We start from the raw sequence: 27677 nt of genomic DNA, 5'->3' as shown, positions 1-27677 counted from the left end.
CTGCTTTCAATTTTGTTTGTTTCAGATGGAGTGAGTAGCAATTGCTGTAAGATAGACTATTAGACATTATCTACCATCAAACCCCATTCTCAATTGCTTGTAATTTTAAGAATTTCAGCTCTGTGAGCCAAATATTCCCATAATGTTATCTGCTCCCTTTGGAAAGGTGCCATTAAAATGATTCAACTGTCTCCAAAAACAAAGCAAGGCCAAAAAATGCACTATTTTGACTATGGAGAAAACTGAAAAAAGCTCTTGCAGCCTTGGAATCCTGTTAGAAGAAAAAGCTCCCTCAGACAGGCAGGTGCGACAAACACCAAAGCCAACACATTCCAACTGCAAGTGGATGTTAAGGCTGCAAAGCCAGCAGATTGAATTATTCCTTCCAGGTCTTTTAGGGTGTTCATACGTGAGCCTGAGAAACAGCGTATGGCCTTTGGAGTGAGGATTCTGCTTGGAATCTAGAGCCAAACCTATTTGCCTGTCTGCCTGTTTAGCTGGAAAACAAACTGAGCAGTAATAATGGCACTGGCAGATGCAAGAGAAGGTGGCCTGGAACCACCAAGCCATATCATAAAACACAACAAAACTCTACTGCCAGTGCATCTTCTCTTCTTGAGATGCATTGTCAAATAATCCCCACGCTGCCAATCTGTGATGCTGGAAACTTGGGCCCCAAATTTGTTCTCAGATGGATTGGTACTAATTAAGAATAACTCTGTCAAAGACATGGGTCGTTCTGGCTTTATTCTGGTGTGACTGAGAATAGAATTTGGCAGCCTGTGCCTGGGGGTGGGGAAACTTCCCAGTCAGGCTGCTCTTGGTATTGTCTGTGGTTCCTGGACAGTAGCAGTGTGTATTCTTTTCAGACGCTCAGTGTTTGTTGGGAACACCAGATGGTGATTCTCTAATTCAGAGATCTCTCCCACTGTGGAAGCAACTGTAGATTCTAAAACTGGTGGAGCAGTTCCCAGTGTCGTGTGACACCTGGGGAGCAGAGGAACAGCACATGCGACTGGACCAAGTGATTGCTGACTAAGGTTTTCCTCTCTCAACCATCTGTTTTCCTCCTCCAGCAGGAGAGGTAGTAGGCATGGTCCCATCTTCTCTCCAGCACATGGGGCAGCTGTGTCCCAAGGAAACCTGGAAACGTAATTCCTGCTGCCTGCCGTGCCTCCCTGAAGGGCCCATGCATGGAAAACGCTTCTCCTATCCTTTTGTTTTATCTTTAGGGAAATCCAATTCTGAGCAAAAGGGAAAACAACCTCCCATGCCCCAGAAGAAATGTGCTTGCAGGAGCACGCGGGATGCCTATGCTGCACAAACATCGTAAAACTGTTAACGACAAATAATCTTTGTGCAGTGAAGCATGAAAATGAGAAACCTGCATTTCGTGCCCCAGTAAACTTGTTTTCAGTCTGGGTGTTCAATCCCATTACTTGGAAAATAGGTTGGGGAAAGAAAAAACAAATAAAAGGAAAGCACAAGCAGTGATTGAGCAGCAGGATGAAATGCCATCTCTAGGAGAGAATGGGAGGCAGGAGGAACTGAAACAGCTACATTGTTCTCTTAGGAAAAAACATGGAAAAACTTTTTCCAAATCAAAGTAAACAAATGTGTTTTAAACAATCCTACAAGGATGTGCCTGAAGGCAGATTGAGTCCCTTTAAAACAACATTTATGTGTTCTTACAGGCAAAAATGGCCAGAAGTAAAATTGGCTGGAGTAGGAGCTTTCCTCTGCCTCCAGCTGTCACTCCCTGAGCCAGAGCTACATGAAGAAACCTTTGGACACAGCAGTGTTAACTCCCACTGTGACCACAGAGAGGGCTGGCATTTACTACAAGTTTATGAGGAACAGAGCTTCTTTGTGAACAATGCTTTTAGTCCCTCTTGATGGCTTTTACTGTAATGGGAGTTAGCTGTTTGGGCACTTGGGGCTTAGGGCAAACATCTATTTATTATTTAAATGTAAATACAGCACGACCAACTTCAGTTCTCATTAGCTTCAAAACAATCAGGGGCTAAGTGGAGACTTACATAAGTCCTAAGACATTGAATTTTGTGCTTACACTTTTCTGTTTTTAAAAAAAAATTCTCTCTCCCCTGTTGCTGAGGAAAACATCCTGCCTGGATGAAGGGAAGCAGCCCAAAGGCCAGCTCCCAGTTGAGCATGATTAAGGAAATATTCTGGGTTTAGTCCCTCGCTTTTGGGGAGGCAGCATCCTGGATGGATAAAACCAGCCAGAGTGGGACATGGAGGTATTTTTTCCTTTAGGATCCTTCAGTTAATGCTATCATCCAATGTGAGTTTCAACAGCAGACACACTGTAGTTACATATGTGGGAACTTGCTGCACAAACATGCTCACGGCGGCATGCAGAGGACTTGATAATAAATTAATATCTGTGGTGAAAGAAAAAGATTGTAACAACTCCTCTTAAGTCTGCTGGGCACAGCACACCTGGAACTGTGTTTGTGCAGGTCTTAGCTCCAGACAGCCCATGACAACTGCTGCTGGCAGGGGGATGGCCAGAGCTGGCTCTGCAGTGACACAGGGGACACGGACACACACCCACCTGGCTCCTGCGCTGACCACGTAGAAGGGTTCCCTCACCATGGGGCCGAACTCACTGCTCTCCCTTCTCAGCAGCTCCTGGGGTACCAAGACAGTGTCAGCAGCAAGCAGAAAGCAAAACAAAATACCAAAACATGGATGAGAATGCCTTCCAAAGCCTGAGAGCAAGTCATTCCCCATGGCTATCCACTCCTGCCTATCTCCAAACAAATTCCTGCAGTGACAGTGCAACGTGATTTGTATGCAGCCTGAAAGGAACATTAAGCACTGTACACAAGGCCCTGAAAAACGAACAGTGAGAGAGGCAGAGAAGTCTTCTGCTAAACTGGAAATAAACATTTCCCACAAAAATATCTGGAAAGGCCAAAAAAATCTAATAAATAATATAAAAGCCTCGCTCTGTTGGTTTGGCTTTGTCCCCCATGTTTATAGCTGTGGGTTTGCATTGGAGATGGATCAGAAACAAACCTAATGAAGAAACCACTTCAACATATACTTCCCTTTCAAACAGACCCTATGGATTGGTGTATATACTGGAAGTCAAGTTAGGATTTAAGAACAGGATTTTCACAAGTGCCTTGCTGCCTATGGGACTAATCTTCATTCCACAGGTGGTTACAGCTAAATCCCTCTGGGAAACAACCCTAAGGGCTCTCCCCTCTTCAGTGCCTGAATTAAGACCCTGTGAGCAGATCTGCGGTGCTCTTGACCGTCTTCCTCACCTTGGCTTCCAACAGGCAGAACCTCTGGTTTGGCTGCTGAGTGTATTGACAATCAAAAAATGAGCCAGGAGGGGGAAATAAAGATCTCAAGAACTGCCCTGTACCTCCTGCCTGTTAAGAGTTGGGCAAGGCAAAATGAATTGGGGCTGCTTGTCATCCAACCTGTCACCAAAAATACACTTTGGTGATTTTTCTCTCTCTGCGTGTCTGGTTTTGTTGCTGCTCTGATTGTCAAATGTGACAAAATGGCACATATGGGCCTGGTGCCTGGCTGGGGTGGAAAAATACTGATGGTGGGATGAGACAGGGGTGGTTCTGGAAGTGCATTCCGGTCACTTGATATTCACAAGCTGCTTTTTAAATTCACTCTATTTAAAGATGTGGCGTGGGAGCTGAGGGCTGCTGAGGGAGGATGTGTAGAATGAAGCGCACAATGAGTTTGGGAGGGCAGCTTCTTCCCCCCCACCCAGGTTTGGTCCATTTGTGAGATGCTGCCCAGAGCCTCCTCTCTTGTCACTTTACTCTCTTTACTCACTTTACTTTACCACTTTGTTGCTCCTGGATAATCTGCTCTGGGCCAGGAGTGAGTGCAGGAGAAGAAGGAGATGTCCTGGATCTCAGCTGCCCTGTAAGTATGTGAGCCTCTCCAAACACTCAGCCTATTTGGGGCTAGGAACCTGTCCACACATTTTGGTGTTTGCTGCCTCTCTCAGTGATGAATGGAGCCTGGCATGGAAATAGGGATGGGGCAGCAGACGGGCACTGCTGTAAATCCATGTGGCTCGACCAGTTGCAGTTTCCTAAATAGGTCTGAAGAGATTTCAGCCAGCTGAAGAGCCAGCCTGGGCAGTTGCTCTTTAAGAATTTAGCCTGGTTCTACTGTTTACCATCATCAGAGTCAGTCGAATTCCCCATTTGTGACATCAGTGCGATGTTCCCAACCACCAAGCAGGGGACATGGAAGGGCCAGGGTCTCTGTTCAGTTTTCTCTGTGATGTTTCCCTCCAGGGCTGGAGGCTAAACATAATGGTTATTTGGCAGTGCCTCTGCCCAGCACTTCCCAGCACTGTCAGGCATAGTGGGAGCCAAGGCAATTCCAAGCAGCCTCTAACTCTCTCTACTTTGCACCAGGAAAATGGGCTGAGGCAAATCACCATCTTAGTGGGACACTCCACCAGAAATATGCTCAGTGCTTCTCCTGTGCTGCCCGCAGGTAAGGACAAGACACCTCAGATGGGATGTCCAGAGCAGCAAGAACATACCAGCATATGCACTGGAATCCCAGCATCCCTGACACACCTGACACAGCCCAGCAGGGAGCGAGCTGAACCCCAAGAGTGATCTTTTCATGAAGGTGCACTAAACTGCCTCAGCACGTGCTGAATCTGTCTCTAATCAGTGGAGTCCTGGCCATGACTGGACATCAGGCTGTTCTCTGACATCCCCCCCATTCCCTGGTTCTGAGACCCCCACTTGTGGGTGCACATGGCCCCGTTTCCACATACCTGGTGTTTCTTATCCGCCGTGGGAGACGACCTGGAACGTACGTGCACAGGGGCCGGCTGATTGTCATACCTATCGAGCAAGTCTTCCACAGACACCGATTTCCCGGATTTCCTGGCGGTGGAGGGGGTTTCAAAGACCTGCTCCTGCTTCCTGTAGCGAGGCTGGCCCTGCATGGCTAGCAGGTCTGTCTGTGTGCCTTTGGTGAGATCCGATCTGGGTCTGTAATCCCGGCACCTCTCTGGTTTGGGCCAGCTGGTGACCAGGCTGTCCTGGCGCCCTGGCACCTTCTCATCTCCGCTCGTGTCCAAATAGTCCATCAGCCCAGGGGGAAGGGTGGAAGACATCCGTCCCGTCCTGGATATCCGCTCCATAGACTCTCTGCGGCGGTAAAGGTTCTGGTCCTGGAGAGAATTCATGCTGGAGGCAGAGGAAAGGCTCTGGCTGTCGGGGCCACCCAGCTGCAGGTAGGAGCTGTGGGAGCGCTCCCGGAGCAGCCCAATGTCCTGAGAGGATGGCCGTCGCCCCGTTTTGCGCTCGATGTAGTCGGCCAGGGCGTTCTGCTGGAGCTGCTTGAGCTCTGGCTTGGACAGGCTGGCTGTGGAGGAAGCTTTGCCATCCCTCTCAAAGATCTTGCGCCGGTCGGCCACCGTGTTCTCTGGGAAGATAAAATGGGTGTTTTTCTTCTGGAAGGAGAAAGGCGATGGCTCCCCGTCCGAGATGCCCACCTCATTCATCTTCTCAGGCTCTGAGTAGGAGCGCTTCTTCTGCTCTGCTGTCAGCCGCTTCCGGCCCCCGATGCGCAGCACGTGCTGTGTCCTGCTGTAGTCCAGGCTGGAGAAGCCTCCTTCTGTGGGCGTGATGCTGTGCCTCTCCTTGGGGGCATGTGGGGACGCTGCCGTGCTCCTCATGCCCACGTGGGCCGAGGCAGGCCTCTGGGGCACCCTCTTGGGCGTGTTCCCGAATGGGGGGCTGATCCGCCGGAAGGAGGTGGCCCTCAGCACCCTGGACTGGGCATCTTTGATACTGTTCCTGTAGGCCCTGTTAAACGACGTGTCCAGCTGCGACCCGTGTGCATCCTGGATGTTATCCTTCCAGAGGATCTCCTTCTCAGGCTCAGCCCCCAGCTGGAATGTGCTTCTACTCCGTGGAAGCTGACCTGCCCTTATTTGCACCTCATTTTCAGGACACAGGCTGTAGTACTCACTGGGTCTTGCCCGCTTCACCGAAGCCACCATCTGCAGCTCGACGGGGTGCCAGTCAGCCTCTTCCAGCTTCCCATTTCTGATGGACAGGCTGGAGCCCCTGTCTGGCTCACTGGGCAGCTTGCTCCTCATGTCCTCCGGGCTGTGCACGGAGCACCTCGTGCCGGCGGGCTGGCTCATCCTGCTCGGCCCATAGTGCTGGCCAAAGCTGGGAACGCCAGCGCTCTGGGGCCGGGGAGTGCTCTGCTCCCACTGCTCAAACTTGTTGACCTTCTCCAGCACCGAGCAGCAGGGCTTACCAGCCTCTGGTTTGCTGTAGGGAAAGCTTTGGGTGCTGCTAGAGCTGAGCTGGCTCCTCCCGAAATCCGAGGTCTTTGGGAGCTGAGGAGAAGGGGGCTCTTTGCACTTTGGCTCAGCAGCGTGGAACAGAGCCACGCTCATGCCCTCCTCCTCCGGCCTCGTGAAGGCCTGGGGGTCCACATCACTCCACTGCCTGTGCCCCTGTTCCCTGTGATCCTTCTCCTCTCTGCTGCTGCTGTTCAAGAAGGACAGTTTGGTGTTGGAATAACCCTCTCCCGGTTGCGTCTCCCTTAGCTCAGAGCTGCTTTGCCTCCTGGAGCTCTCTGGGATGTTCTGCAAGGAAGAGAAGCCATACTGCTTGGCCTTGCTGTGACCCCATGGGTGGGCAGCACCAGTGTCTCTTTCATTTACCTGTGCATTGCCATTTTTCTCCTCCTGGGATCCAGGTATCCAGTCTTCTTTGGGCTGGAAATGGGTTTTCCTCTCACTAGCATCCCTCAGCTGGGGTTGTGGACCCTGGAAAATGGGCTTGGAGACCTGTGTGGTACCCGTGGTCTCCCGGTGGCTGTGTGCTGCCTTGTAAAGGGGTTGCAGCTCCTCCTTTCGTGACGCAGCCAGGCTGAGCTCCGGGCCTGTTGCGCTGGGAGGTTTCTGCTGGATGAGTTTGGCTTCGTGCTTTCTCTCAGTGGCAGAGGGCTGGTAGAAGACGGTCGACCTGTTTGTAGTGCTTTGGTTTCCATTCTCATCCAAGCCCAGAGTGCTGCCGGCTATGGCCTTATTGTAGGAAACCGGGAGGGCTGGGGAGTACCCACTTTCTTTGGCCAGAGCTGGGTAAAGCGTCCCGGTGCTGCTGGCAGAAAGCTGGGGCACCTGGGCGTAGTGTGGCTCTGGGGAGGGTACGGCGTAGACACCGGTGGGCAGCAGGGGCTGCCCTGGCTGGGCCGCCTGGGTATAGCTCTGCTTGGCCTTCATGGTGGGGCTGCTCTCTGGACTCTTCTCCACCACAGTATGCAGGGGTCCTTCTCCAAAGGGCGGTTTCAGCAGTGGCCCCTGGGACAGGGAGCTGATGAACGGTGCCCAGGCCCCTTTTGGCTGGGTCCGGCTGGGCTTGTTGGGCTCAAGGCCGGTGCCTGAGCCGGGCCTCTCGTGGTGCCTGATGGCCGCGTAGCTGTCGCTGCGAGTGGGAGGCAGGGGCGGCCCCTTGGGCAGCTGGCTCTTGCTGTCCGCGGGGCCCTGCGCCGGCTGTGCCCAGGAGGAGGCGGCGTTGTGCCGGCTGAAGGTGTGGAGCCTGCCGTGGCCGCGGCCGTCGCTGCCGGGGAGCAGGGCCGAGGGCTTCACCTCGTACTCCTGGGAGATGCGCTGCTGGGCGTCATAGACCGTCCGGACGTAGCGGATGTCTGCCTGCCTCATGCCCTCCGGCAGCCCTCCGCGGGACTGCGCACTGTCCGGGGAGCACGAGTGCTCCTTGCCCAGTGGAGCCACGGGGTACTCGGGGATGCTGGAGTTGGTGGAGAAGGAGCTGTAGGCAGAGTCTCTCTTGCTGTGGAGGTGGGAGAGCTGGTCGATGCTGTTGGTGGATTTGGCTGGGGACAGGTGGCAAGGGTGGTAGGCAGGGGAGGAATGGTCCAAGCTCTCCATGCTGCCCCGGGAGCTGTACTGATCGGGGCTCCTCCTCAGATAGCCATGCTCGTACGCAGAGAGATCGCTGGTGGAGGAGCTGGGGGACAGCGAGAGAAGAGTGAAAACCAGCAGAGGAGAGGCACAACAACTTATAAGTGAGCTCAGAAGCAAGATGTTTAGTTTTGAGATGAAAACCCATATTTGGGCCTTGCTCCATCCCCTGTCTGGAGTCATCCCAGTTCACAAAGAGGAACTGCTTGACATTGCAACACATGGCTCTTATTTACCGCAGAAGGGTGGGAGGGAGATACAAACAGAAAGATGGTGCATCTCTGGAGCCAGGGAGGATCGACCCCACCCAGCAAACCCATCCAAAGCCCTTGGAAAGCTGAATGAGCTCCGATGCCACTGAGGAGGAGGAGAGGAGCACAAGGGACGTTCTAGGGGTAATCTAATCTCTTTCTTTTTTTCCCATTCCATTTCTTTTTATGGAGATGAAGGCTATGCCCTGGCAGGCTTCCTGGAAATTCAGCTATCCCAAGGATAGTTTGTTTGCTGCGAGAAAACTAAGCTGACAAGAGGAGAGATGTACATGCCTGTAAGAAAGTGGGGTGCAACAGTAGAAACAGTCCAAGAATTCCCAAGAAGTCTGCACTGCCACCTCTTCTTGTAGCTTAGCAGGTGCAGGTACACCTTGGCACTTTCTCTGAGGTATCCAAAAAGGACTCATGGCCACCAGAAAAGTGATCAAAAAAGAACGATATTCAGAGATCTTTCTATCCATGGGAAGGGAGCTCTTTGTGTCAGTCACAAGGGGATGTCACAAACTTCTGCAGAGTTTGCCCAGGCTAATCTCCCCTTCCAGATTCAAGCAAATACACTGAGGACTGGAGAGGGTAGCCTGAGGATTTCAAATTCTTCCCTTTCTCCCAGCTTCCCTTCCTCAGATATGACTTTCTCTAGTTCCCTGTGCAGTGACATGTTCTGTCCTGGCAGAGCCACAGGGAAGCAGCTGGAAGGGATGGGCTGTGGCAGGGCAAGGCACAGAGCTGGACGCTGGCTCCAGATCACATCCCAAACAAGTGACAGACCCAGGGGAGAAGGCTGCTAAGGAGGAGGAAAGGCAGAAGGAAGCCTGGTCACAGCAGCTCTGCAGAGAGATGCAGAGGAACACAAGCAGGAATAGATACGGCAAATCTCAGGACGAAGCTGGTTTGCTCATTTAAATGCACCACTCTATTTTGGATTCAAATAACCATCTCCCTGGCAATGCCCAGCACAGGCCTAGCCAGCTGGCCACTAGATGTTCCCCGTGCTCCTTCTCAAGCACCCAGGAGACAGAGTTGTGCTGCCAAAGGCTCTGCCAGGAACTGCCTGGGAAGCAAAGCCCCTTGGTGGGAAAGGAGTACGCTCCAGCATGAGCTGTGCTGAGGCCACAGAACAACACACTTTATTTTCTGCAACCATCTCCTCATTTTCTTTAATGCTCTTTTTTCTCTTTCCTCTTCTCTGCCAAGGATCAGTCTTGCGAGTAGAAGAAAGTGATGTTTCAATCCCAGAGTCTATAATGGAGGGCTTCAAACCCTTCCGCCTCTCCGGGGAAAATCTTTTAAGGGCAGAATTTAAACTTGTCCTTCCTCAAGCTGCCCTGCACGTTCAGCTGTGATAGAGCTGACTCCTGCAGAAAGCCACTGCCAAAGCAGGAAATCCCTCCCTGAACTCCTCACCCTGGGAGCACTGTCACTGATGCACTGTTGGCTGCTCTGTTACACTGACAGCCTCTGCTACCTACACCCTTTTCTCCCTTTTTGTTCAATAGGCCAAGTGAGACTTAGATTTCTTTTCCTTTGCTGGGGAAACAACCACGCTGTGTTTCTATATAGGGGCATCCACAGAAAGCTCTACCAGCATCCTAGCAGTGGGCTCCCATTTTTGTAGGAAGGGGGACTTCCTAGCTGCTAATCACCCCACAGAGCACTTATAGGAGGAAAACAAAGCCACTTTATCTGGGAAACAAAACAGAACTGAAGTCTTCCTAACTTTAATCTGAACCCTGGCTGTTTGTAAACCTGTCCAGCTGAATGGAGGCATCTAGTACCATTTTCCCACTGCACCTTTGCCCCCTTCCCTTCCCTCCACAGTTGGGCAATACTTACCTGGAGTGGTAGGACTGATGCCAAGGGGTGCCAAGCGTACCCTGAGATATTTGCATCATGCTGGGATCGGGCTGGTTCTCCGCGAGTTTGCTTGAATGCCAGGAGTGAGGTCGGCCCGGAGTTTCACTCCGCCTAGGTGAAAGCAGAAGAAGGGGTTTGCACATCAGCAACAGGCCAGCTCTCCCCAGGAAGATGGATCTGAACTTAACGCCAACATTTAAAACTGCTCATGCTCATTTGCGCTTCACTGCTGTGGTTTTGTCCTTTCCAAGCAAGTCTCACAGTAACCATGTGTGAACGTCCCTGACATTCCCACAACACACTCCCTCTCGGATTTGCACAAGTGGGTCGCTGAATGCCATGAGGGGGTGGAAGCCTGCAAAGGGACTTTTGATCTCTCCTCGGGGCTGCTAAAAATGCAGGATGAGACGTGACAACCAAGTGCTGGCAATGTGTGTCCCTCGCATCCCACCCCAGGCAGACAGCTGTCCCCAGGGTGTGTCCCCAGGCGTGGAACGGCACAGCTGTCCTTTGGTGCCTTCAGTCACCAGCACCAAGGCCTGTGTCTGTCAGCCCTGAGGAAATAAAACCCCACTGGCACCTTATTTAAAGCACAGAGTGGTGCAATGGAAAGTCAAAGCAGGGGATTAGTGATCGAGTCCCCTGAAGAGGCCACACAGACTCTCCTTTGCCCCAGCCTTTGGGCTTGTCCTTAATCCTCCTGCTGCTTTCCATGAGGGATCTCTTCCCTGCTCCAGCACTCATTTCCACAGTTTCTCACTCTTTCCCTGGGAAGAATGAGGAGCAGCCCTGGACCTGTGGCCTACTGAAATGTGACAGCTTGCATGACAATTCTGCATGACAATTTCTAAATAAATGCAAGAGGAGGATATGACACATCTTTAGTCTTTGTCTCACTGAAAAATCCACAGTACAGCATGTCCCGAACACATCAGTACATAGATTAAAATGCCCTTGGCACACAGACACTGAGAGCACTGCCTAAGACTGGGAAGAGGAATGGTACAGGAAAGTGCAAAAAGTTAAAAATGCTTTTTAGGGTCAGGTCCTTTCCTAGTACCAGTTAACATCAGCACCCGCTGATGTTTGACAGCATGGAAAAGTATAGGCAGAGAGTGAGAGGCAGAGACATTTCTCCAGCATTTCTTCCATACAGATTTCAGAAGTGCTGGTTTTTTTCTCATTGTCTGCTAAAAGAAGGAAGAAAAAGGGACATGCTTTTCCCTTTAACGTCTGTTGTGGCAGGATTGTCTTAAGGGAAACTGGACTGGAGGTCTGCAAAGGACAAGCTGAACCCAACATCATTTTACCTTTACATGTGTAGGTGTGTTTAAGCCAGAGCTCTTCTGTTAAGCTCCTTGCCCAGAAAACAAGGAACCTGGCCAGATGGGAAGTTGACAAAACTGTTCATTAAGAATAACCCACCTTTTCCACTGCAGACATTTAAAGACTGTAAATACTTTAGTGAAGTACAAGCGATCAGCATCAGTTTTACACTTGGGAAAATGAATGATCCCATGCAAGGCATGTTATCCCTTGGTTTCATCAGTAGAAACAGGTGAGGGAGCTGTGTAGCCAATCATCTGAGCCACAGGTATTCTAACTCTTTTGTTTGCTATCCTTGTAATAATACAACATGAGCACAGCTGTGAATTTTAGTCACAAGACATATGGTACCAGCTTAGCAGCTCTGTGTGGGATAACCTCACACTGTTTCCACACCTACCCTATCTTGGAAATGTGGCAGATCCTGATTGATCCCAGACCAACTGGATGAGTGATAAAACCTGCAAATGCAGCAGCTAATGCCAGACTTGAGTGAAGACAAATAAATCATTAGATCTTTAACTGGTGTTACTTTGGTGCAGCTAAGTAACAAAACCAGGAGCAACAGGTGACACTTTGGCTCAGGAGGCTGTAGGATCTAAAACTGCAGAAGTGTCATAATAACAATAACAAGAATAACAAATCAACCTCATCACCTTATCTTTTACATATTCTGTACTGTACTTGTGAAGGTGTCTGGACAACCTTACTACTGAAAAATTCTCCCCTTCAAATAATAGTCTAAGTGATCCCTGTGTTGTAAATGCCAAGGCTGGAAAAAGAGACTCCTGGTTCCTCATGGACACTTACAGTGATCAGATAACCCGGGCATCCAGGTCAGGCTGGCATCACGACAAATGTCTGGGAGCGAAGATACCTGGGGAAGTCAGCAGGACATGATGCAAGGCTGGCATCTGCGTGGCATCTTTAACCCAGACTGCAGACCAGGTACTGCCAGTTCACACTGGAGATTGGAAAGCCAAAGGGAAAGGGCTAGTCTAATCTTGTCCAGGTGCTGCTATCTGGGTGCTCCCTGTTGCTGTGCTGCTGCTAGTGTTGGCAGATGGAAACACGCCTGGCTCAGCACAGGTTCCTTGGTGGCAGCCTGGCACACACTGGGAGCAGTCTGGGCTGCAGGGACCACATCCACATCTCCGAGGCCCTTCACCAGGAACCGCTCTGCAGCTTGCTCTTATTAGCAAGAACTTAGTGTGCTCTTCTCTGATCTCTGGAGATTATCTTTATATTGCATGCAAAACAGGAATGGAACTTAACAAAGACACTTTGGCACTAACTCTACAGATGAATCAGCATCTGAGGCTTTCTTCACAGTTCAACTGAAAGGTTATCTTCTTCTCAAGGTTACAAAGTAAGAACATCCAGGAAAGTGTAGTCAGTCTGATTGCTGTTCTTCACGTACTGTTCCTTGCCTGCTCTGGAGTACCCATACAACCTGGGTGCTCTGCAAGTTCAAAAGAACCTCAAGCCCAGCGTCCTTCAGGAGTGCAGTCCTTCAGTGTGAAAAGGCCCATCTTCAACCAGAGCAAACAACTCAGCTTCCTGAAATTGTCACTTGCATTTTTTCCACATCCTTAGAAAGCTACTAAGTGAAAGCCAGAGAGGGATGTTGTGGCTGATTAACCAGCCACTCAGGGTCATCAGTACCCCAATAAATGGATCTTTTTCTACTCCCACACAGCTCCTGGGGAGCTGTTTTCACCATTCTCACATCCATCAGAAACATCATCCAGGTGGCTGAAAAGAGAGAACTGTGAACAATGCTTCTTGTACCACTGACCTTGTGGTCATTTTTCTCTGTCCCCACAAGCTCCAAATCCTTCCTCAGCAGAGACAAGGAACGCTGAAGATAAAGGCAGCAAAACCTTTCAAGGAAAGCAGAATCCACCTGCGGATCCAGGTAGGAGCAGTGGTCACCAGGACACACCTCCATCACCTGAGGGGATGGCTCTGACTAGTGCCTGGTGTTCAAGGAAGATGGGACGGGGCAAAGAAGAGAAGAGAACTAAGGCCAGCGGGTCACTCTGCCATCACTCACAACCACAATCCCTGTGAATGTGCTTCCTCCAGCAGCCCTGCGGCCAGGTGGCTGTGTGGGAGATTGCTGGAGCTGGAAGGGATAGGCATGGCTGGAAGGGAATAGCCATGGCCTAGCCCATCATGTGGGGAGGTGGGAAGGGATGGGGGCCCTGCATCACAGACCCTCCTCCTGCAGGAGAAATGAAAGATTTGGATGCAAGTGCAAAGCTGGTGCCTCCTGGATCTGATCCCAGGCACTGAGTCACAAGAGAGAAAGCCAAGAGGGCAGCTGCCCATCCTTACCACGTCATCCTCACAGCAGTCAAGATTTCAAGCTGGTGATAATTCTAACCTAACAAAACCCACGTGGCAGGGACATTATATCCTGAGCCATATCCTGTGCGTGCAGCAGCAGGATCTTTGTACATGGAGAGATCCTGATCCCAGCAATTCACCTGTACCCTCCGTGCAGGGTGAGTGTGCACCTGCACCAAGAGAAAGCAGAACAACCATCTGAATTCTCATCGGGACAGACCTGATTCCAAGATGGACACGTCTAAAGGAGCAAGAGCATTACAAGGAGATGTTTTCCAGACACCCAAACGTGTGGTTGCAGCCTCTCTGCCCATCTATTAGGCAGGAGATGAAGGAAAAAGTAAAGCACTCAGAAGCCTATTAGGATTTCGACAGAGTGAGGCCACAATCTACTCAAAGCAATGTCGCTCTTAATTAGGGTTCAGTCATGGTTCTAAAAATAAGCAGAACAGACAAGGCCAATTAGAAAGGAGTTGGACCAGAATGGCATCAGCTTGGTGTGTCTTTCACTAAATCTCTCTTTTTAGGCTCACTGAGCCCTTCTGCTAAATTCTGGGGCAGGAAGGATGTGAAGTGAGCTCCATCCCTTCACAATTTTGACTAAAAAGAATGAAGACTCATTAGAAAGACCTGAAGTCTATGAAATGTTATTTCACACCCTGGATCTTGGCCAATAGTGTCTCCTCATCTATAGGGGAAAGGGAGAACCATGCCCACACCCCCCCACTCCTTAATGCTCAGATGAAAACTTTCCCTAAGTAAAAAACACACTGAAAAACTCTTCATTTGAGCACACCTGGGTGAAATGTGTCAATATTCTCAATATTCTCATACCAGGACACATTCTGCTTTTCCACAAAATGTTCATTTTGCAGCTGCTGTGCCTGTGTGGTGTTTCCAGTTGACACGTCAGACAGCATTTATTTTTCCCCTTGGACAAACATCACTGGGGATGTCTGGGATGCATCAGACCACTCCCTGAGTGCCATCTGGGAACTGGGAGACAGGTACCAATCTCCCTGAAGTCTCTCTGGGATCAGGAAGAAGGGAATCAGAAGTTTCTGCTCAGAATTCCTACCATTACCATCACAAACTCTTTGGGAAAAATCTCCCCACCATACCACTGGGAAGAGAATCCCTGTGTGGAAGCAGAGATGACAACCATGTATATGGATCTAGAGACAGATTTTTTTATACTGGCTTTTCTGACTGAAGTGCCCTCAGCCACAGGCTGCAGATGGAAGTGCTGGGACCACTCAGAGGTGATGGCAGCTGTGAGCAACGGGTGCTCCTTCATTGAACTTAGGAACAGTCAAACATTGTAATTAATGATTATTGGTCCTGCAAGTCACACCTCCGTGTTATCACATATCTCTGGGAACCCCCACGCTGTCTTATCCAAGAAAGAGGTATTTATCCAGTGTCCAGAAAAGGAAACAAAGAGCGAGGGGCTCACAGCCGGGCCGCGCGCTGCGGCTCCATCTTCCCTTCACCCCAGTGTGGGGTTGACAGGCAATATTTAGACTGAGGAATTTTCCCTACACAAAGAAAGGGTCCCACTGGCATTCCCTGACACTAACCAGACATAGGCTTCAACAGGAACAGAGGTGATGTATACAAACCTCACTCTTCCTGATTACTGGGTTCAAGGACTTTGTCCTACTGGGATCTTCTGACAGCTTTCTATTTTGAAGACAGCATTATCAAGCAACAGACTAAGCTTGATTCAAATTGCAAAATGAAGAGTATTTCAGATTTCTGTTTCGAGAAGTGCTTGCCACTAAGACAGTCCATCTCTGCTGTTCCCGCAGGGCTGCAGCTTGGACATGGAGAAGCCAGGAGAGCCTTCAGCCTGGTACCTAGACCACGCATAGTTTACAATGAGGAGCAGGGGAGCACTGGGTTAAAGTCTCTGCAACTGTCTTCTTTCTGTAATTTTACTCTGTTTCCTTTGCTGGAAAAAGAGGAAGAAAGAACAGACGTGGAAAAGAAGCAGCTGACTGACTTAGAGTCTTTGAGGAGGACCCTATTATTCCCTGTCTTCTCCAGGGATTCACATCATCTCTCCCAGAGCAAGGGCAGAAAATCCTAGCAGCCAGAGCCTGCAGTGGCTTCCCTGCCTGCAGCTCTTCAGAGCTGCACTGATTTATCCAGACTGATGAACCAGCCCCACGGGCTCAATTCAATTAATTTTTTCTCACTCTTCTCCAGTCAGTAAATTAGTTAAAAAGACAGAAACCCAAGCATAGCTTAGATTCTTTCACGACCCAATATCCAACACACAGCAACTTGCAACAGGAGAGACTTGGAAACAATGGAAGGAATGTGTTTTCCTCGGCTGGTTCAGTGCTTAGGAGGAACCGGGGGGCTGGCAGCAGGAACGCTGCCCCGTGAGCCCGATTATCTAAACGGAACGCGGACAATGAGGCACGGCAGGTAACCAAGGGGATCTGCCGGGCAAGGCTCCAGGCAGCAGCTGGGCTCTCCTCTGAGCTACAGGGCTACAAATCACAGGCAATGTTCATGAGCTCCACATCCAAGTGTGAGCTCCACATCCAAGTGTTCATGGAGGAGCAACAAATGGGACAGAAGCATCAGGGCCTTCAGGAGGATGTATGGAGGTACTTGCACACATCTCAGGGGTAACAGGGTGAGTCAAATGTGCCAGGGAACTGCACCCACTGCCTGGGCCAAAGGAAAGGCTGCTGAGTCTGAAACACCCTCCCACAGGCACATTCTTATACATTAGAGCAGCTTCCTCTTCATAACTAAAGCTCCAGCCTGGGTCAAACTGAGATGTGAAGACACAGTTTCCAATGCCACTGGAAAAGTAAAGCTAAACATTGGGCTCTGCACCCAAAGGCAAATTTATCCAAGTGAAACACTAAACTTTGGAGCTTCTGTGGAGATCTGCTACTAAACTGTTGGGCAAGAAGGATTTACAGAGGGCATATGGTGAATGACTCATTGTTATAGGGAGATGGTGGATGTAGGGGAGCCCTCTCCCAAACTCCCTGTGAGTCACATACCTGGGGAAATGCAGAGTCCCACTCCTCAGTCAGAGATAAACTTCTCCTCAACAAAATCAGCTTGAGGAGATATTTCAGCCTCTAAAATCTGCTCTGTCCAATGCTGGACAGGATTAGCATCCATGACTGCCTACAGTGGCCAGAAGCTGGAGCATCTCCACTAAGATGAGGGAGGTTGCTCCAGAGGTGCATCCTTGCTGATAAGATCAGAATGTGGAATTCCCTTCTCAGCTGCTCACTCACAGGCACTGGGCCACATTTCCGCCAGCTCCAGGAAATCAGCGTAGCTTCTTGACTTCAAATAAGTCAAGGTCTGACCCAAATGCAATGTTGCAAATAAAAGCCACTGCTTCCACTTCACGGTACAAATCTCAGAAGACCGAGACACAAAAATCTATGAGGTCACCCAGATTACAGCTGACTGATGTAAGAAGCTCTTTTGATGCCAGCAAAAGCTCTGCCTGAGTAAATGCTGTAGGATTTGGTCCTAAACTGCGTGGCCAAAGGAAGGGAGTCAGGCTCAGTCACAATACCAGCCAGTCACAAACCCAAAGCAGTTCAGGAGAGTGATTTCTGAAGACATTTAATTGTTCGAAAATGCAGACAGGTACTCAGAATTCATGAATGCCAAACTCCCACTAAAACTCCCAGACTCTGAAGAAGTCAGGTGATTTTGGAACGCCAGGCACCTGAAGCTGGGAAGTCAGAGAAGACTTACATCACTTCTGTGGAGATATTTGGGTTCAGCATTTCTGATGACCTTTACCAGCACTGACAAAAGCCTCTGAGGAGAAATTTCAGCACTCCTTCCCTGTGAGTGCCCCTCAGGCACACTGGCAGCCAAAGCAGTAACTGTTTTCCACTCTGTCTTTGCAGAGGTTTCAGGGACACAGACAAACACATTCTCACCTGGTCTTCAGCCGTAACTTGACTCCTGCTGCCCACGTGGCTTTGCAGGGCTGGAAGTCAGTGGTCACGCAGTCCGAGCTGAGCGGGCTGGGAGACAGCTCTGTGCATCCCTGTGCTGCATGGGTGTCCCTGCCAAAGGAGAGCAAGGACAGCTAAATACCAGCACGCAAAACCTCAGCCCTTTTAGCCAAGAGGATTTTAGGAAAGAGGGTAATGCACAGGCATCAGGCCATGCGTATCCTTGTTTTTCTCTGCTCTGAGCAGTGACTGGCTCTGCGAGTGTCCCTCAGGAGTGTTTTGGAGGAGCTGCCCAATCCCATGGCACACAGAAGTGAGATTAGCTCAGTACCCACTGCACAGAACTCATTATCCTGCAGCTGCATTTGTGGACACTAAATCCCCAAGTGTGGAGTTCAGGGGTTCCACAGTAGGATACACTTTCTCCACATGTAACCACCTTATGAGAGCTCAAGGAATGCTCTGAACACACAGGAGAAAAGCCAAGAGAAAGGTCCGCACAGTGAGAGGGAGAAAGAGAAACCTGTCCTACCTCCTCTACTGATATTTCCACCAAGTCAGCAAACACGTATTTACCCCGCTTCAAGTAACAAAAACACAATGTAACCATCGCTTCAGCTCCTTCCTTCCCCCTGGAACGCTCCACTATTCCCACTCACTCCAATTTTTAGCCCTGAAGTGCAGAAGAAATTTTAAATTTCGGCTCGCTCAAGGAACCCCCACGCTGAATAAAAGCGGGGCTGAAAGGCCCCCTGCGCCTCTCCCTGCCCGCGGCAGGCCTGGCCCGGGATAAGCTGCAATTGCCTCTTGTTGTGTGCTGAGCCCACATGCCGGCATCTGGGGCTTTGGATAGCTGAGATGGCTTGGATGCCATTCCGGTGAGAGACCGGCCGTCTTTGTGTCCGGCTGGGTCCTCCCCCGCGCTCCCTGCCCGCGCCCCCACGTGCCAGGCAGGAATGTTAAGCCTCCCATTGCGGATGAGATACAGCAGGGAAGCGCAGCAGCACTTTCACCTAGATTAGGGAAAGCGACTGGTCCGGAACGGCCTTTTTTTGCTCACCCTGCTTATCTTCATCCAATTTTTACCCCAAACCCTGCCTTGGCTGCCTTTTCTTTCCATTTGCTAAATCCCGTCCTGCTTTGTCTCTGCCACTCCTCTCCTGCGAGATGATTGTCAAGTCTCTGATCAAACTGGAAAGTTTTCCTTCCCTGCTCCCATTCCAGCCTCACTGTACAACAGGAGCACAATCTCCTTTACTGCAGCCCTGGAAGTGCCAGTATCCTTAATTGCTCTCTCTTTGCTCACCAAGCTTACCATGAAAAATTACCAATTTCCAGAGGAGATTTCACTGCAAGACACAGAAAAGACAGAAGGCCTGCGACAGATGAGGATTTAAAAGACTGCATATAAACAATTTATCCATATAAACAGGTCTACAATTTTGTGAGCAAAATATGTTCATAGCTTCAGTGTTTGGAGGACAGAGCTCTGTGCTTCCCTACTTGTTTCCTGGAGAGCAGAGTTTGGCTGTGCCAGGCCACACCACAGCAGTACTCCTGCAGTGGGGAAAGCTGCTCACACCTTCCATCTGGCCAGCTGTCTCTGAGGGAGCCAGTGACAATATGTAGGGCTGGGAAACTGCCCCTGTGCCAAGAAGAGTCATCAAGAGCCTGAGGAACTGATATAAAGGAGCAGTAAGTGCCTACAGCTCCCTGGGCACTACAGCCAAGTGATCTTTCAGCACTTGGGTTCTTTTTTTTTTTTTTTTTTTTTTTTAAGAGAAAGCAGTTTTTGAAGGATGCTACGAAAGCAAGAGACACCACAGACCCTAAACTCTGCTGCGAGCAGAGCTTTCTGAGGAAGTCCCTTCCAAGTGCTCCCACATGGACCTGCACAGCCTTAGCCTCCACTGACAGCCCCAAGCAGAGGGAGGGAGGATAAGCAGCTTGGGTGTTCCCCCTCACAGGAGCAACCCGTGCTTGCCAGCATGCATAACTTTGGGCTTTACCTCACAGAGACAAAGACACCATAATTAGTGTCTCCATGGGCTCCAGAGGTGCTGTTGGAGAGAAAGGAAATGCAACACAGTTTTTCCCCAGCTTCTTAAAGAACTGTAATTGCAGAGCTCTGTGGTGCATGGCAGGCTCAGTAAGACATTGAAAACTAATCAGCCACTCTAGAAATCAGGCCCGGTGGGGAACACAAGAGATGAGGATCCTTCCCCCTGGGAAGCACACCCACCTCAGGGCCAGAGCACAGCCAGAGGGACAGTCCCCTTACAGGGGTGTCCCTGTGAGAGCACAGCTTGTAGGGCAGGGCAGGGAGAAGAGCTGAGGCCAGCCAGGGCTGTAGGGCTGGACACCACCCCAAACAGGACCCCAAGGCCAGCACCTGGCCTGCCTTTGCAGACTTCTGCCTTACCTGGCTGCTTACCCCAGAGCATTTTCTATGGCATTCCTAAGTAAGGAAGCTCAGTCTAACACCCAGGAGGGTGCTAATCGCTATAAAGACACTTCTTCCACCATAACATGGAGACAAGCCACTCTTGTGCAAAACTGTTGGGGGCCTACCTTTCCTCTTGGCTGTCCTCACACCTTCTCCTTAGAGTGGTCCTTCTCTGAAAGCTCCAGCTGCTCTGGGACAGTTCTCCAGCTCCCTGTGGCAGCAGCACCCAGCCCGATGGGATGCTCTTAAAGCCTGGGGCTGCATTTTATTTTGGGATGCTGCAAAGGGCCTCACAATTCCATAGCTAAAAAGTATCCCCGGCAAGAAGGGGCCTGCAGTTGTTCCTTTTGTTATCATGTTGTTTCTAATGCTCTCAAGTGGGAGACAGGAAACCCAGCACACAGAGTCTATTTAAAACTCCTTTACCTCCCACCTGAGGCTGGCAGCTGCCTCTGAAATCTTCCCTTTTCTGCAAAGTTCATGTTTAATTATGAATTGTTATTTATACTTGCTGCTTCCATGGTGCCTTTGGTATTTAATACCACACATGTCCATGAGTAAACTCTGCTCAGCTTTTCTCTCATCTAAAAATACGGCCTGCTTGGATTTTTTCCTTGCTGCGTGCTTGACAGTGAAAGAATACAGTGCTAGAGATTAAGGGCTTTTCTCAAGGAAAACCTGCTTCAGAAGTTTCAGTGCCCCCTCCAGAAGAAAGGCCCTCCTGACCCCACATCCATCTCTCCCACACAGCCAGCACAGCCTTTCCACAGCAGGCATCTGTGAAACTCTCCCTACTTTTCACCACCTTCCTCAGAGCTCTTCAAGAACACATGGGTGGTCTTATTTTATATTAATCATCTCCCCATAAGACTGGTTTGCCAGTTGCTGCCATTGGATGTCTCATGGCCTTCCTGAGCTGCCGCAGTCCTTGCAGAACTCGGTTGCTGTTTTAGGGAGATCTTTTGCCTCTGAGCAGGGCTGACTCTGAGCTCCTCTGGCCCCTTATCTGCCTCCCGTGCTGACCTCCCGTTACCTGCATGCTTGGAACGTTTCACAGCACTTATCTTAACCTTTTGGGCTCCTGGCTCTTCCTCCTCACTTTCTTCAGTCTTCCTTATCCTTATTTACAACCTTCACATTCCAACACAGATCGGTTTTCTTAAGCTAGCCTGGACAGCAAGTGTGGGTGGGTGCCTCTGCCCAGCAGCTCTCCCGGCAATTATCTGAGTCTGCAGAGATCATATTCTTAATTAATTAAACTCCATGTTTCATAACAATAGTTCCCTGAGTAATGGCAGCAGCATAAATCACTGCTCTCACTGAGGAAATGATGTAGTGCAAGCTCAGCTGCCTGGCTGTAATTCCCAAAGAGGAGACAGACTTTGCACAGGGAGGCGGCACAAACCCAACTTCGCAAGTTTTGTCGGCTCATAGCATTTCTTTTCCAGGACAACAGCGTTACGGTTCTTCTGGCTGTGCTACCATGCTGTACTCTTGGCTTAGCTGCCTGTAGTTCCAGGGATGAGTCTAAGATATGCCTGAGATGAGCCATAAACAGCACCTGGAACTATGTGTGGAAATTATGAACTTTAAGAAAAAAAAAATTCAGAACAGGTATTTTTTAATGGTCCCACCTCTTGAAGCCATGATTGCTGAGTTTAAACCAACACCTGATTTGCTGCCACAGTAATAGATGACGTGAGTCCCAGAGGATCTAATCCCCAAATGTTAACAGGTTTAGTAATTTTTAGTATTTTGTTACCTCTAAATTCAGTGTTGTTCTAGAAGAGAGGATGGAGATTAAATTCTCATTTTTAAATCATTTGGGATGAATAGGAATATTTGTAACCACTGACAGAATTAAAAGCCATCCTAGAAACACAGGTGCTCACACAATGATGTTTCCAAAACCGAGATTAAAGCAAGGAACTCTTCTTCCAACTTCTACAGCTATTTGTAGATATTTCCTGATAGTCTTCCCTTTGTTTTAAATCAGAGCCTAAGAGGAAACCCCCCTCCACTACAGAAGCAGCCAACAGCACATCACAGACACAAAAATACAGAGAAACAGCAACAAAGCTGAACTGGGCTCCAACAGGCAGGAAGGAGCCAGAGGGGTTAACGCTGCTGGTTTATCCTCACAGCACCCCACGTTACACAATGTCACAGGGCAGCCTGAGATCCCCAGCTCAGCCCAGTGACATAAGAAGAGCTGGGCAGCTTCACCTCTGGCTATCCTCATCCTGCAGGCAAGCTCTCAGCAGCTGCCGAGCCGGAATTACGTCTCCTTGGGAATGCAAACGGCACCTCCGCGGCAGTCCCCCGTCTATCTCCCGGCAAAGAGCAAACCCTCCCGTCTCCTCCGTGCCGTCAGGGAGAGGGATGCAGAGCGAGTGAGACACCACACCCATCCCAGGCACCGACCTTGGCTGGGGCCAAGGTCCTGCTTGGCAGATCCTCCCACTCTGCCTGAAGTGAAAAGACTGGATTGCTTACGTAGTTCTTATTTTGTGACCTCCTGCGTCTGGTCCAGAAATAGCCTGTAATCCACATCTCTGTCACGATCCCAGAATCTCCTTGAGCTGCGCTGGAAGTGCCCCCATGTGTCAGAGCACAAAGGCCCAGGTACTCTCCAGGCAGCAACAAGGCCTGCACAGGTTTGCTACTCCGCTCACAGGACCCCCGAGCCACACCAAGACCAGGAGGAAATGTGTGGACAAAACTTATAATGAAAAACAATTTATAAATTGCACTGGAACCTCTCACACTAATAACCTGTAAAACCTTTGCCAGAAAAAGTCTCAGTCCTTGGGTAAAAGCTCTAGCTTGTGACTGAAGACATTCACCTGAGATGGGAAACCAGCCAGGTTTAACTCCACAGTCTTAATTAGGCACATGAGGAATTCAAGCTCGTTCATGAATCCAAAACACAACAGGCTCCACCTGTGTGACTCCTTGGAAGCACATTTTCATCATAAGCAGAGCAAGTTTGAAATTTCAGTAAGGCTCACTGAACACATGAATCTTGGGACTGAATTAGGCATTCTTCCCCGAGATCTGCAGCAAGGTCCAAATTCTCAAGTAGAAACAATAGTATCCATGTCTACGATTCAGATGGGTCAGTAAAGCACAGGGGAAAAAAAAGCCACGCAACCCAAACCCATTCACAATGCTGCTGGCTGCTGCTTCTAAGAAACAGGACTACTTAATGCACGTTTTCTGTACACATCCCAGCCACATCCACCCTGATATCTGGTAAAACAGGATTACTAGAGCTGATCTTTGTGCCATAAGCCAATCCCCAAAAGGGAAAAGAAGAATTTTCCCAGGAATAGTGCAGAGGGGCTTGTGCTTTTCTACCTGCACAGGCCATTGCTTGAAGGCAAATTAAACAAAGCACAGGATGGTTACACCCCCCTTCAGGCACCCATCACTTTCAATCTTATGGCCCCTATGTGGAGATTCCAAGCACGCAGAATTTCAGGGCAAAGCAACAGAAGCTGAGAAGTCACCTGGAATTAATCCAGACTCACAGCTTTCCTTCTCGGAGAGCTCTTCACTCGGGCAACTCCAACTTAAACAACCTCAATGGGCGTTGACCTTCAGGTCCACCAAGAAAAATGTCTGGAGAAAGAAGACCACTTTATCCCTGTGCAACACTGTCTAGTCCTACTTGTCCCGCATTTTTCTGGCTTCCCCTTTTCTCTGGGACTGGATGGGTTTTAGTTGACCTGACCTCAATCCTACAATCTGGCTGCGCTGTGTTTGCAAAGCCCCACACAAACCAGCTGCTCCGGCGCTGTACCTGTTTGCAAGCAGAGAGCTGAAAGGAGCCCTGGCATTCATTTGGGTTCCTCACTTCATTGGCCAAGGGATCTTTGAGAAAATGAACTTCTCCTTTGTCTGGGAGAGAGCCCTAATCCCCGTTTTGCCCGGGAGGATTACTGGGTACTTAGAAAGGCACTCACATGCACATTTTTGGTTCGTGCCAGCTGCATTTAGGTCCACAATATGCAGCGTTCCCTTTGGTCTTTAGCTTTGACAATAAGCATTCCACTGCACCCAGACCTCGACCCAGAGACTGCCACCCTTTCACAGGCACCCTAAATCCACGCTTTCTCAACTGGGGGCCTTCCCTGCTTTGCATGAGCAGTTGGCCCTCGGAGGCAGCTGGGCACGAAGCCCTGAAGCCCGCAGTCCTTTCTTGTGTTGCCCAGCCTGCTTGGAGCGCACAGCTCCCTGCAGAGCCCTGCCAAAACGACCTGGATCCTGGCTGGAAGGAAGAACCTGTGGGCTCAGGATTTAGCTTTTATCCCTAGTGAATTCCTGGCTTTTTGTATTAGTGCTGTACGGTTAGACTCTATCACAGCTTGCTGTTTGTGCCTCATTACCACCCAGATAGCCTGTTCCCAAAGTGTGCTCTGTGCAGCTCTGGCCCACATCTTCCTAGGACTGTGGCTTCATTCCCTGAAGTTCTAATCTGGGATCAAGTTCAGTGGAAGCAAATGACTCTAAAGCAGTACTGACTTGAGCAGCACTTTGCCTGCTCTGGGGAGATCTCACCTTCTCAGGGGGAGACAACTGAGAGGTGAGAACTGTCCTAGTTTGTCAAAAAAGTGGTGTGTGATGCATCCTGCACCCCAGCCTCTACCTGCATGTGGAATGCTTTCCTGCACCTTGTGCTCAGAGAGCTTTAACCCTCTCAAAAACAGATCTACCTACTTACTGTGTCAAGAAGGCAATAAAACCACAGAGAAATGGCAGTTTCATTCTTTTCTACCCCACAACTAACAGGACTATTCTATAAACTTGCTCTTGGCCATTACCGAGCATCTCTTGAGGTTTTTCAGAGATGCCTTTGGGGACACTGCAGGGTCAGCTTGGGGAATCAGAACATCCCCTCTCCTCCCAGGTTGTTCAGGACCTGGAGGCTGTGAGGAACAGTCCTTCAGAGATGGCCATAAAACAGTGGGATCAGCTCTCTCTGTGCATCAGATCTGTCGGGCAGAGGTGCCTGAGAGGAAGATGATGCACAGCAGTGCTCAGGCAAGCTGGAGGGCCTTTAACACACCTGTCCCTGTAAGGGCCACAGCCACCACATGCAGGTAAATCAGCAGCCTGACAGCTTCTGGGGTATCCCCACACTGAATCGTGTGGATCTAAAGTCCTTCTGATAAATTATAACATTTAACTTCTCTTATATTACACACACCAAGCACAAGCTGGCTCTAAAGGATAAGCCTAAGTGGAACAAAAAAATACAACTGCAGCTCCTTCAAAGAAAAGCAGCCACAAGGAGGAAGGAAAAGTCATACTCATATAATGTAATATAAGCATTAGTTTCCATTTTAGGATTTGGGAATTAAAATGATTCCATAGGAAAAGCCCACAAGCCCTCCATGCTGAAAGAATAGTTATGTTCACAGCGAGAGATGCAATCAGCAGAAGGTATTTCCTCATAATTACTCTTTTTACACTCACCCTTCAGAACAGCAATATTTTCCAGCTATAAAAAGGCCGTACTGGGGGGAGCGGGAGGTCTGAATGTCAGTCAAGATGTGCCCTATCTGGGACCTGGCCATAGGGTGCAGACCTGAGACCTGAAAGGCAAGCCCAGCCTTCACTGGGACACTTTTCTGCCAGCAGCTTGGAGCTGGGACCAGGCTTCATCTGCTGGTGCAACTCCTAATATGTTCCATGCAAACCGAACGAGGTCAGTTCAGCCCAACAATTTAAATGGTTTAAAGCTAAAGATTAAGGGAGTGCTTACAGGAACTGTTCCAGTGGCAGATGGATGAGGTCTCTAGCACTATGATCAAGTGGGGAATTAATCTCTTCTGCCAGCACAGCTGGATCTCTCTTCCTCACCTGCACTGGCGACACCGTGCACTTTAAGGAACACACCCTGAAATTTTAGCCAAGTAGCTCTCCTAGGGAAATACAGATGTTGCCAAAGTGCCACAGCAGTGGCTCAGCTGTGTTTTGAAAACTGGTCTCAGTGACTTATACTAATGGGAGTGACAATGTGAGCATCTCTTCAGAGGGGGCAGAAGAAAGCCTCGTACTCACATTTGTCACAGGCACAGTGGACATTCAGCGCCAAGGACTCAGGTCTGCAGCAGCTGAGCTGTCTCTCAGCCCTCTCCAACCTGATTATCTGCAGTGCTTCCTGGTATTCCAGATTTTAATTGCAGTTACTGGACGGGTGGAATGTACAGGTCTAAATCACCTTTGAAAGTGTAGCAATACCTAATCCCCAGAATATGATCTTCTTCATTCCACACGCCAACCTCTTCCTGGACAAATTCCTGAACACCTTACTCAACACAGAATTCCATTTATTTCCTGGGGATTTCAGCAGGAGATTTGCCCAAGTAAGAAGTGATGACATTGAGTAAGGAGATGAGGACTTGGCCAGCTCCTTGAGAGAGACCAAGGCAAGTGACAGAAATGCTGGCTGCTAAGCTAATAAATACCTGTTTGTCACTCCAAATATTTTTAGCATCTGCCAGTCTGGCAGAGGTGAGCTTGGAAAAGGATGAGGGCTGCAACCATGACAAAGAATGTGAGATGAGGGAGGAACCCTTGGCCCCTCTCACTTGGTCTTCTGCCTCTGTGCATCCCCATTGTTCTCACATAAACCCCTCAAAAGGGGCGAGTGGCCTTCCTGACTCCGCTCCCCCACAGCAGGGAGCTATTTTAGCAGCATTAGGAGTCATCTGCCATCCTTCTGCTGAGGAGATATCACAAGCATCTTTCCTGTACACAGCCCTTGGTGTGGGACGTCTTCCATGTGCCCTGCCAGCAGGAAAACTCTTCCCCACCACCCTGTCTACTGCGTTTTGGTCTGGTGATCCTGAGTCTAGATCCAAATAATGCCTTGGGCTCGAAGCAGGATCTGAGACTGGGTCTTGGGATGTTCTCTGCAAGCGCTGCAGGGCTGGATGAGCACCTGCAGAGGCTGTGGGAATCTCACCTAGATGAGGTCGAGGCTTCCCCAGTGATGCTGCCCTCCAGTACCCCCAGCAAGAGAAATTCCACTACAGCTTAGAATATGGCTTCGACTTCCAGAGAAAAGTCTCAGATCCTCCTGGGTTTCCAGGAGCATGAAGGTACTGCTCTGTAGATGCCAACCCTTTCACAGCTCTTGGGAAACCCAAGAAAACCCCACTTAGCCTAAATGTCTAACAGCTTTTAATGGAACTTTCCTCACTTCAGACACATCTCAAAATCCACCCAAACCACTCTGAAACAGCATGAGCTGCATTTCCTTGGAGTGGACGCCACCACGCACATAAAGGAAGCAGCAAGGAGAAGAGCACCCCTAGCACTGCCAAGTGGCAGCCTGACCTGAGGCCTTCACAGCAGTTACAGGTTAACAAGACATCAAAAACTCTTCTTCCCCAGTGGCAACAGTAGCACCCTCTCAAAGGAAGCCACACCTTTTCTAGGGACATGCAGTGATTTGGAGTCACGGCCTTGGAATCTCTGCA

General features: G+C 49.7%; 1 protein-coding gene across 10 annotated transcripts in view; it reads right to left on the bottom strand.

Annotated features, from left to right (window-relative positions):
* The window catches only part of SHROOM3 (shroom family member 3), a 115106-nt gene that overhangs the window by 8431 nt on the left and 78998 nt on the right, over positions 1–27677 (bottom strand). For 4 of the 10 annotated variants that reach the window (XM_068188228.1, XM_068188225.1, XM_068188233.1 and 1 more), the window contains 5 exons: positions 17721–17849; positions 13923–13952; positions 10084–10215; positions 4805–8024; positions 2579–2655 (listed from right to left, as the gene is read on the bottom strand). In XM_068188228.1, the coding sequence (XP_068044329.1) occupies positions 2579–2655; positions 4805–8024; positions 10084–10142 (3356 nt within the window). In that variant the 5' untranslated portion in view covers positions 10143–10215; positions 13923–13952; positions 17721–17849. The other 6 variants (XM_068188226.1, XM_068188230.1, XM_068188232.1 and 3 more) reach the window with 4 other exon arrangements.

Source organism: Anomalospiza imberbis, chromosome 4 (genome assembly GCF_031753505.1).
Source record: "Anomalospiza imberbis isolate Cuckoo-Finch-1a 21T00152 chromosome 4, ASM3175350v1, whole genome shotgun sequence".
Lineage (NCBI taxonomy): Eukaryota > Metazoa > Chordata > Aves > Passeriformes > Viduidae > Anomalospiza > Anomalospiza imberbis.
This window is presented reverse-complemented; position numbering and strand designations above follow the sequence as displayed.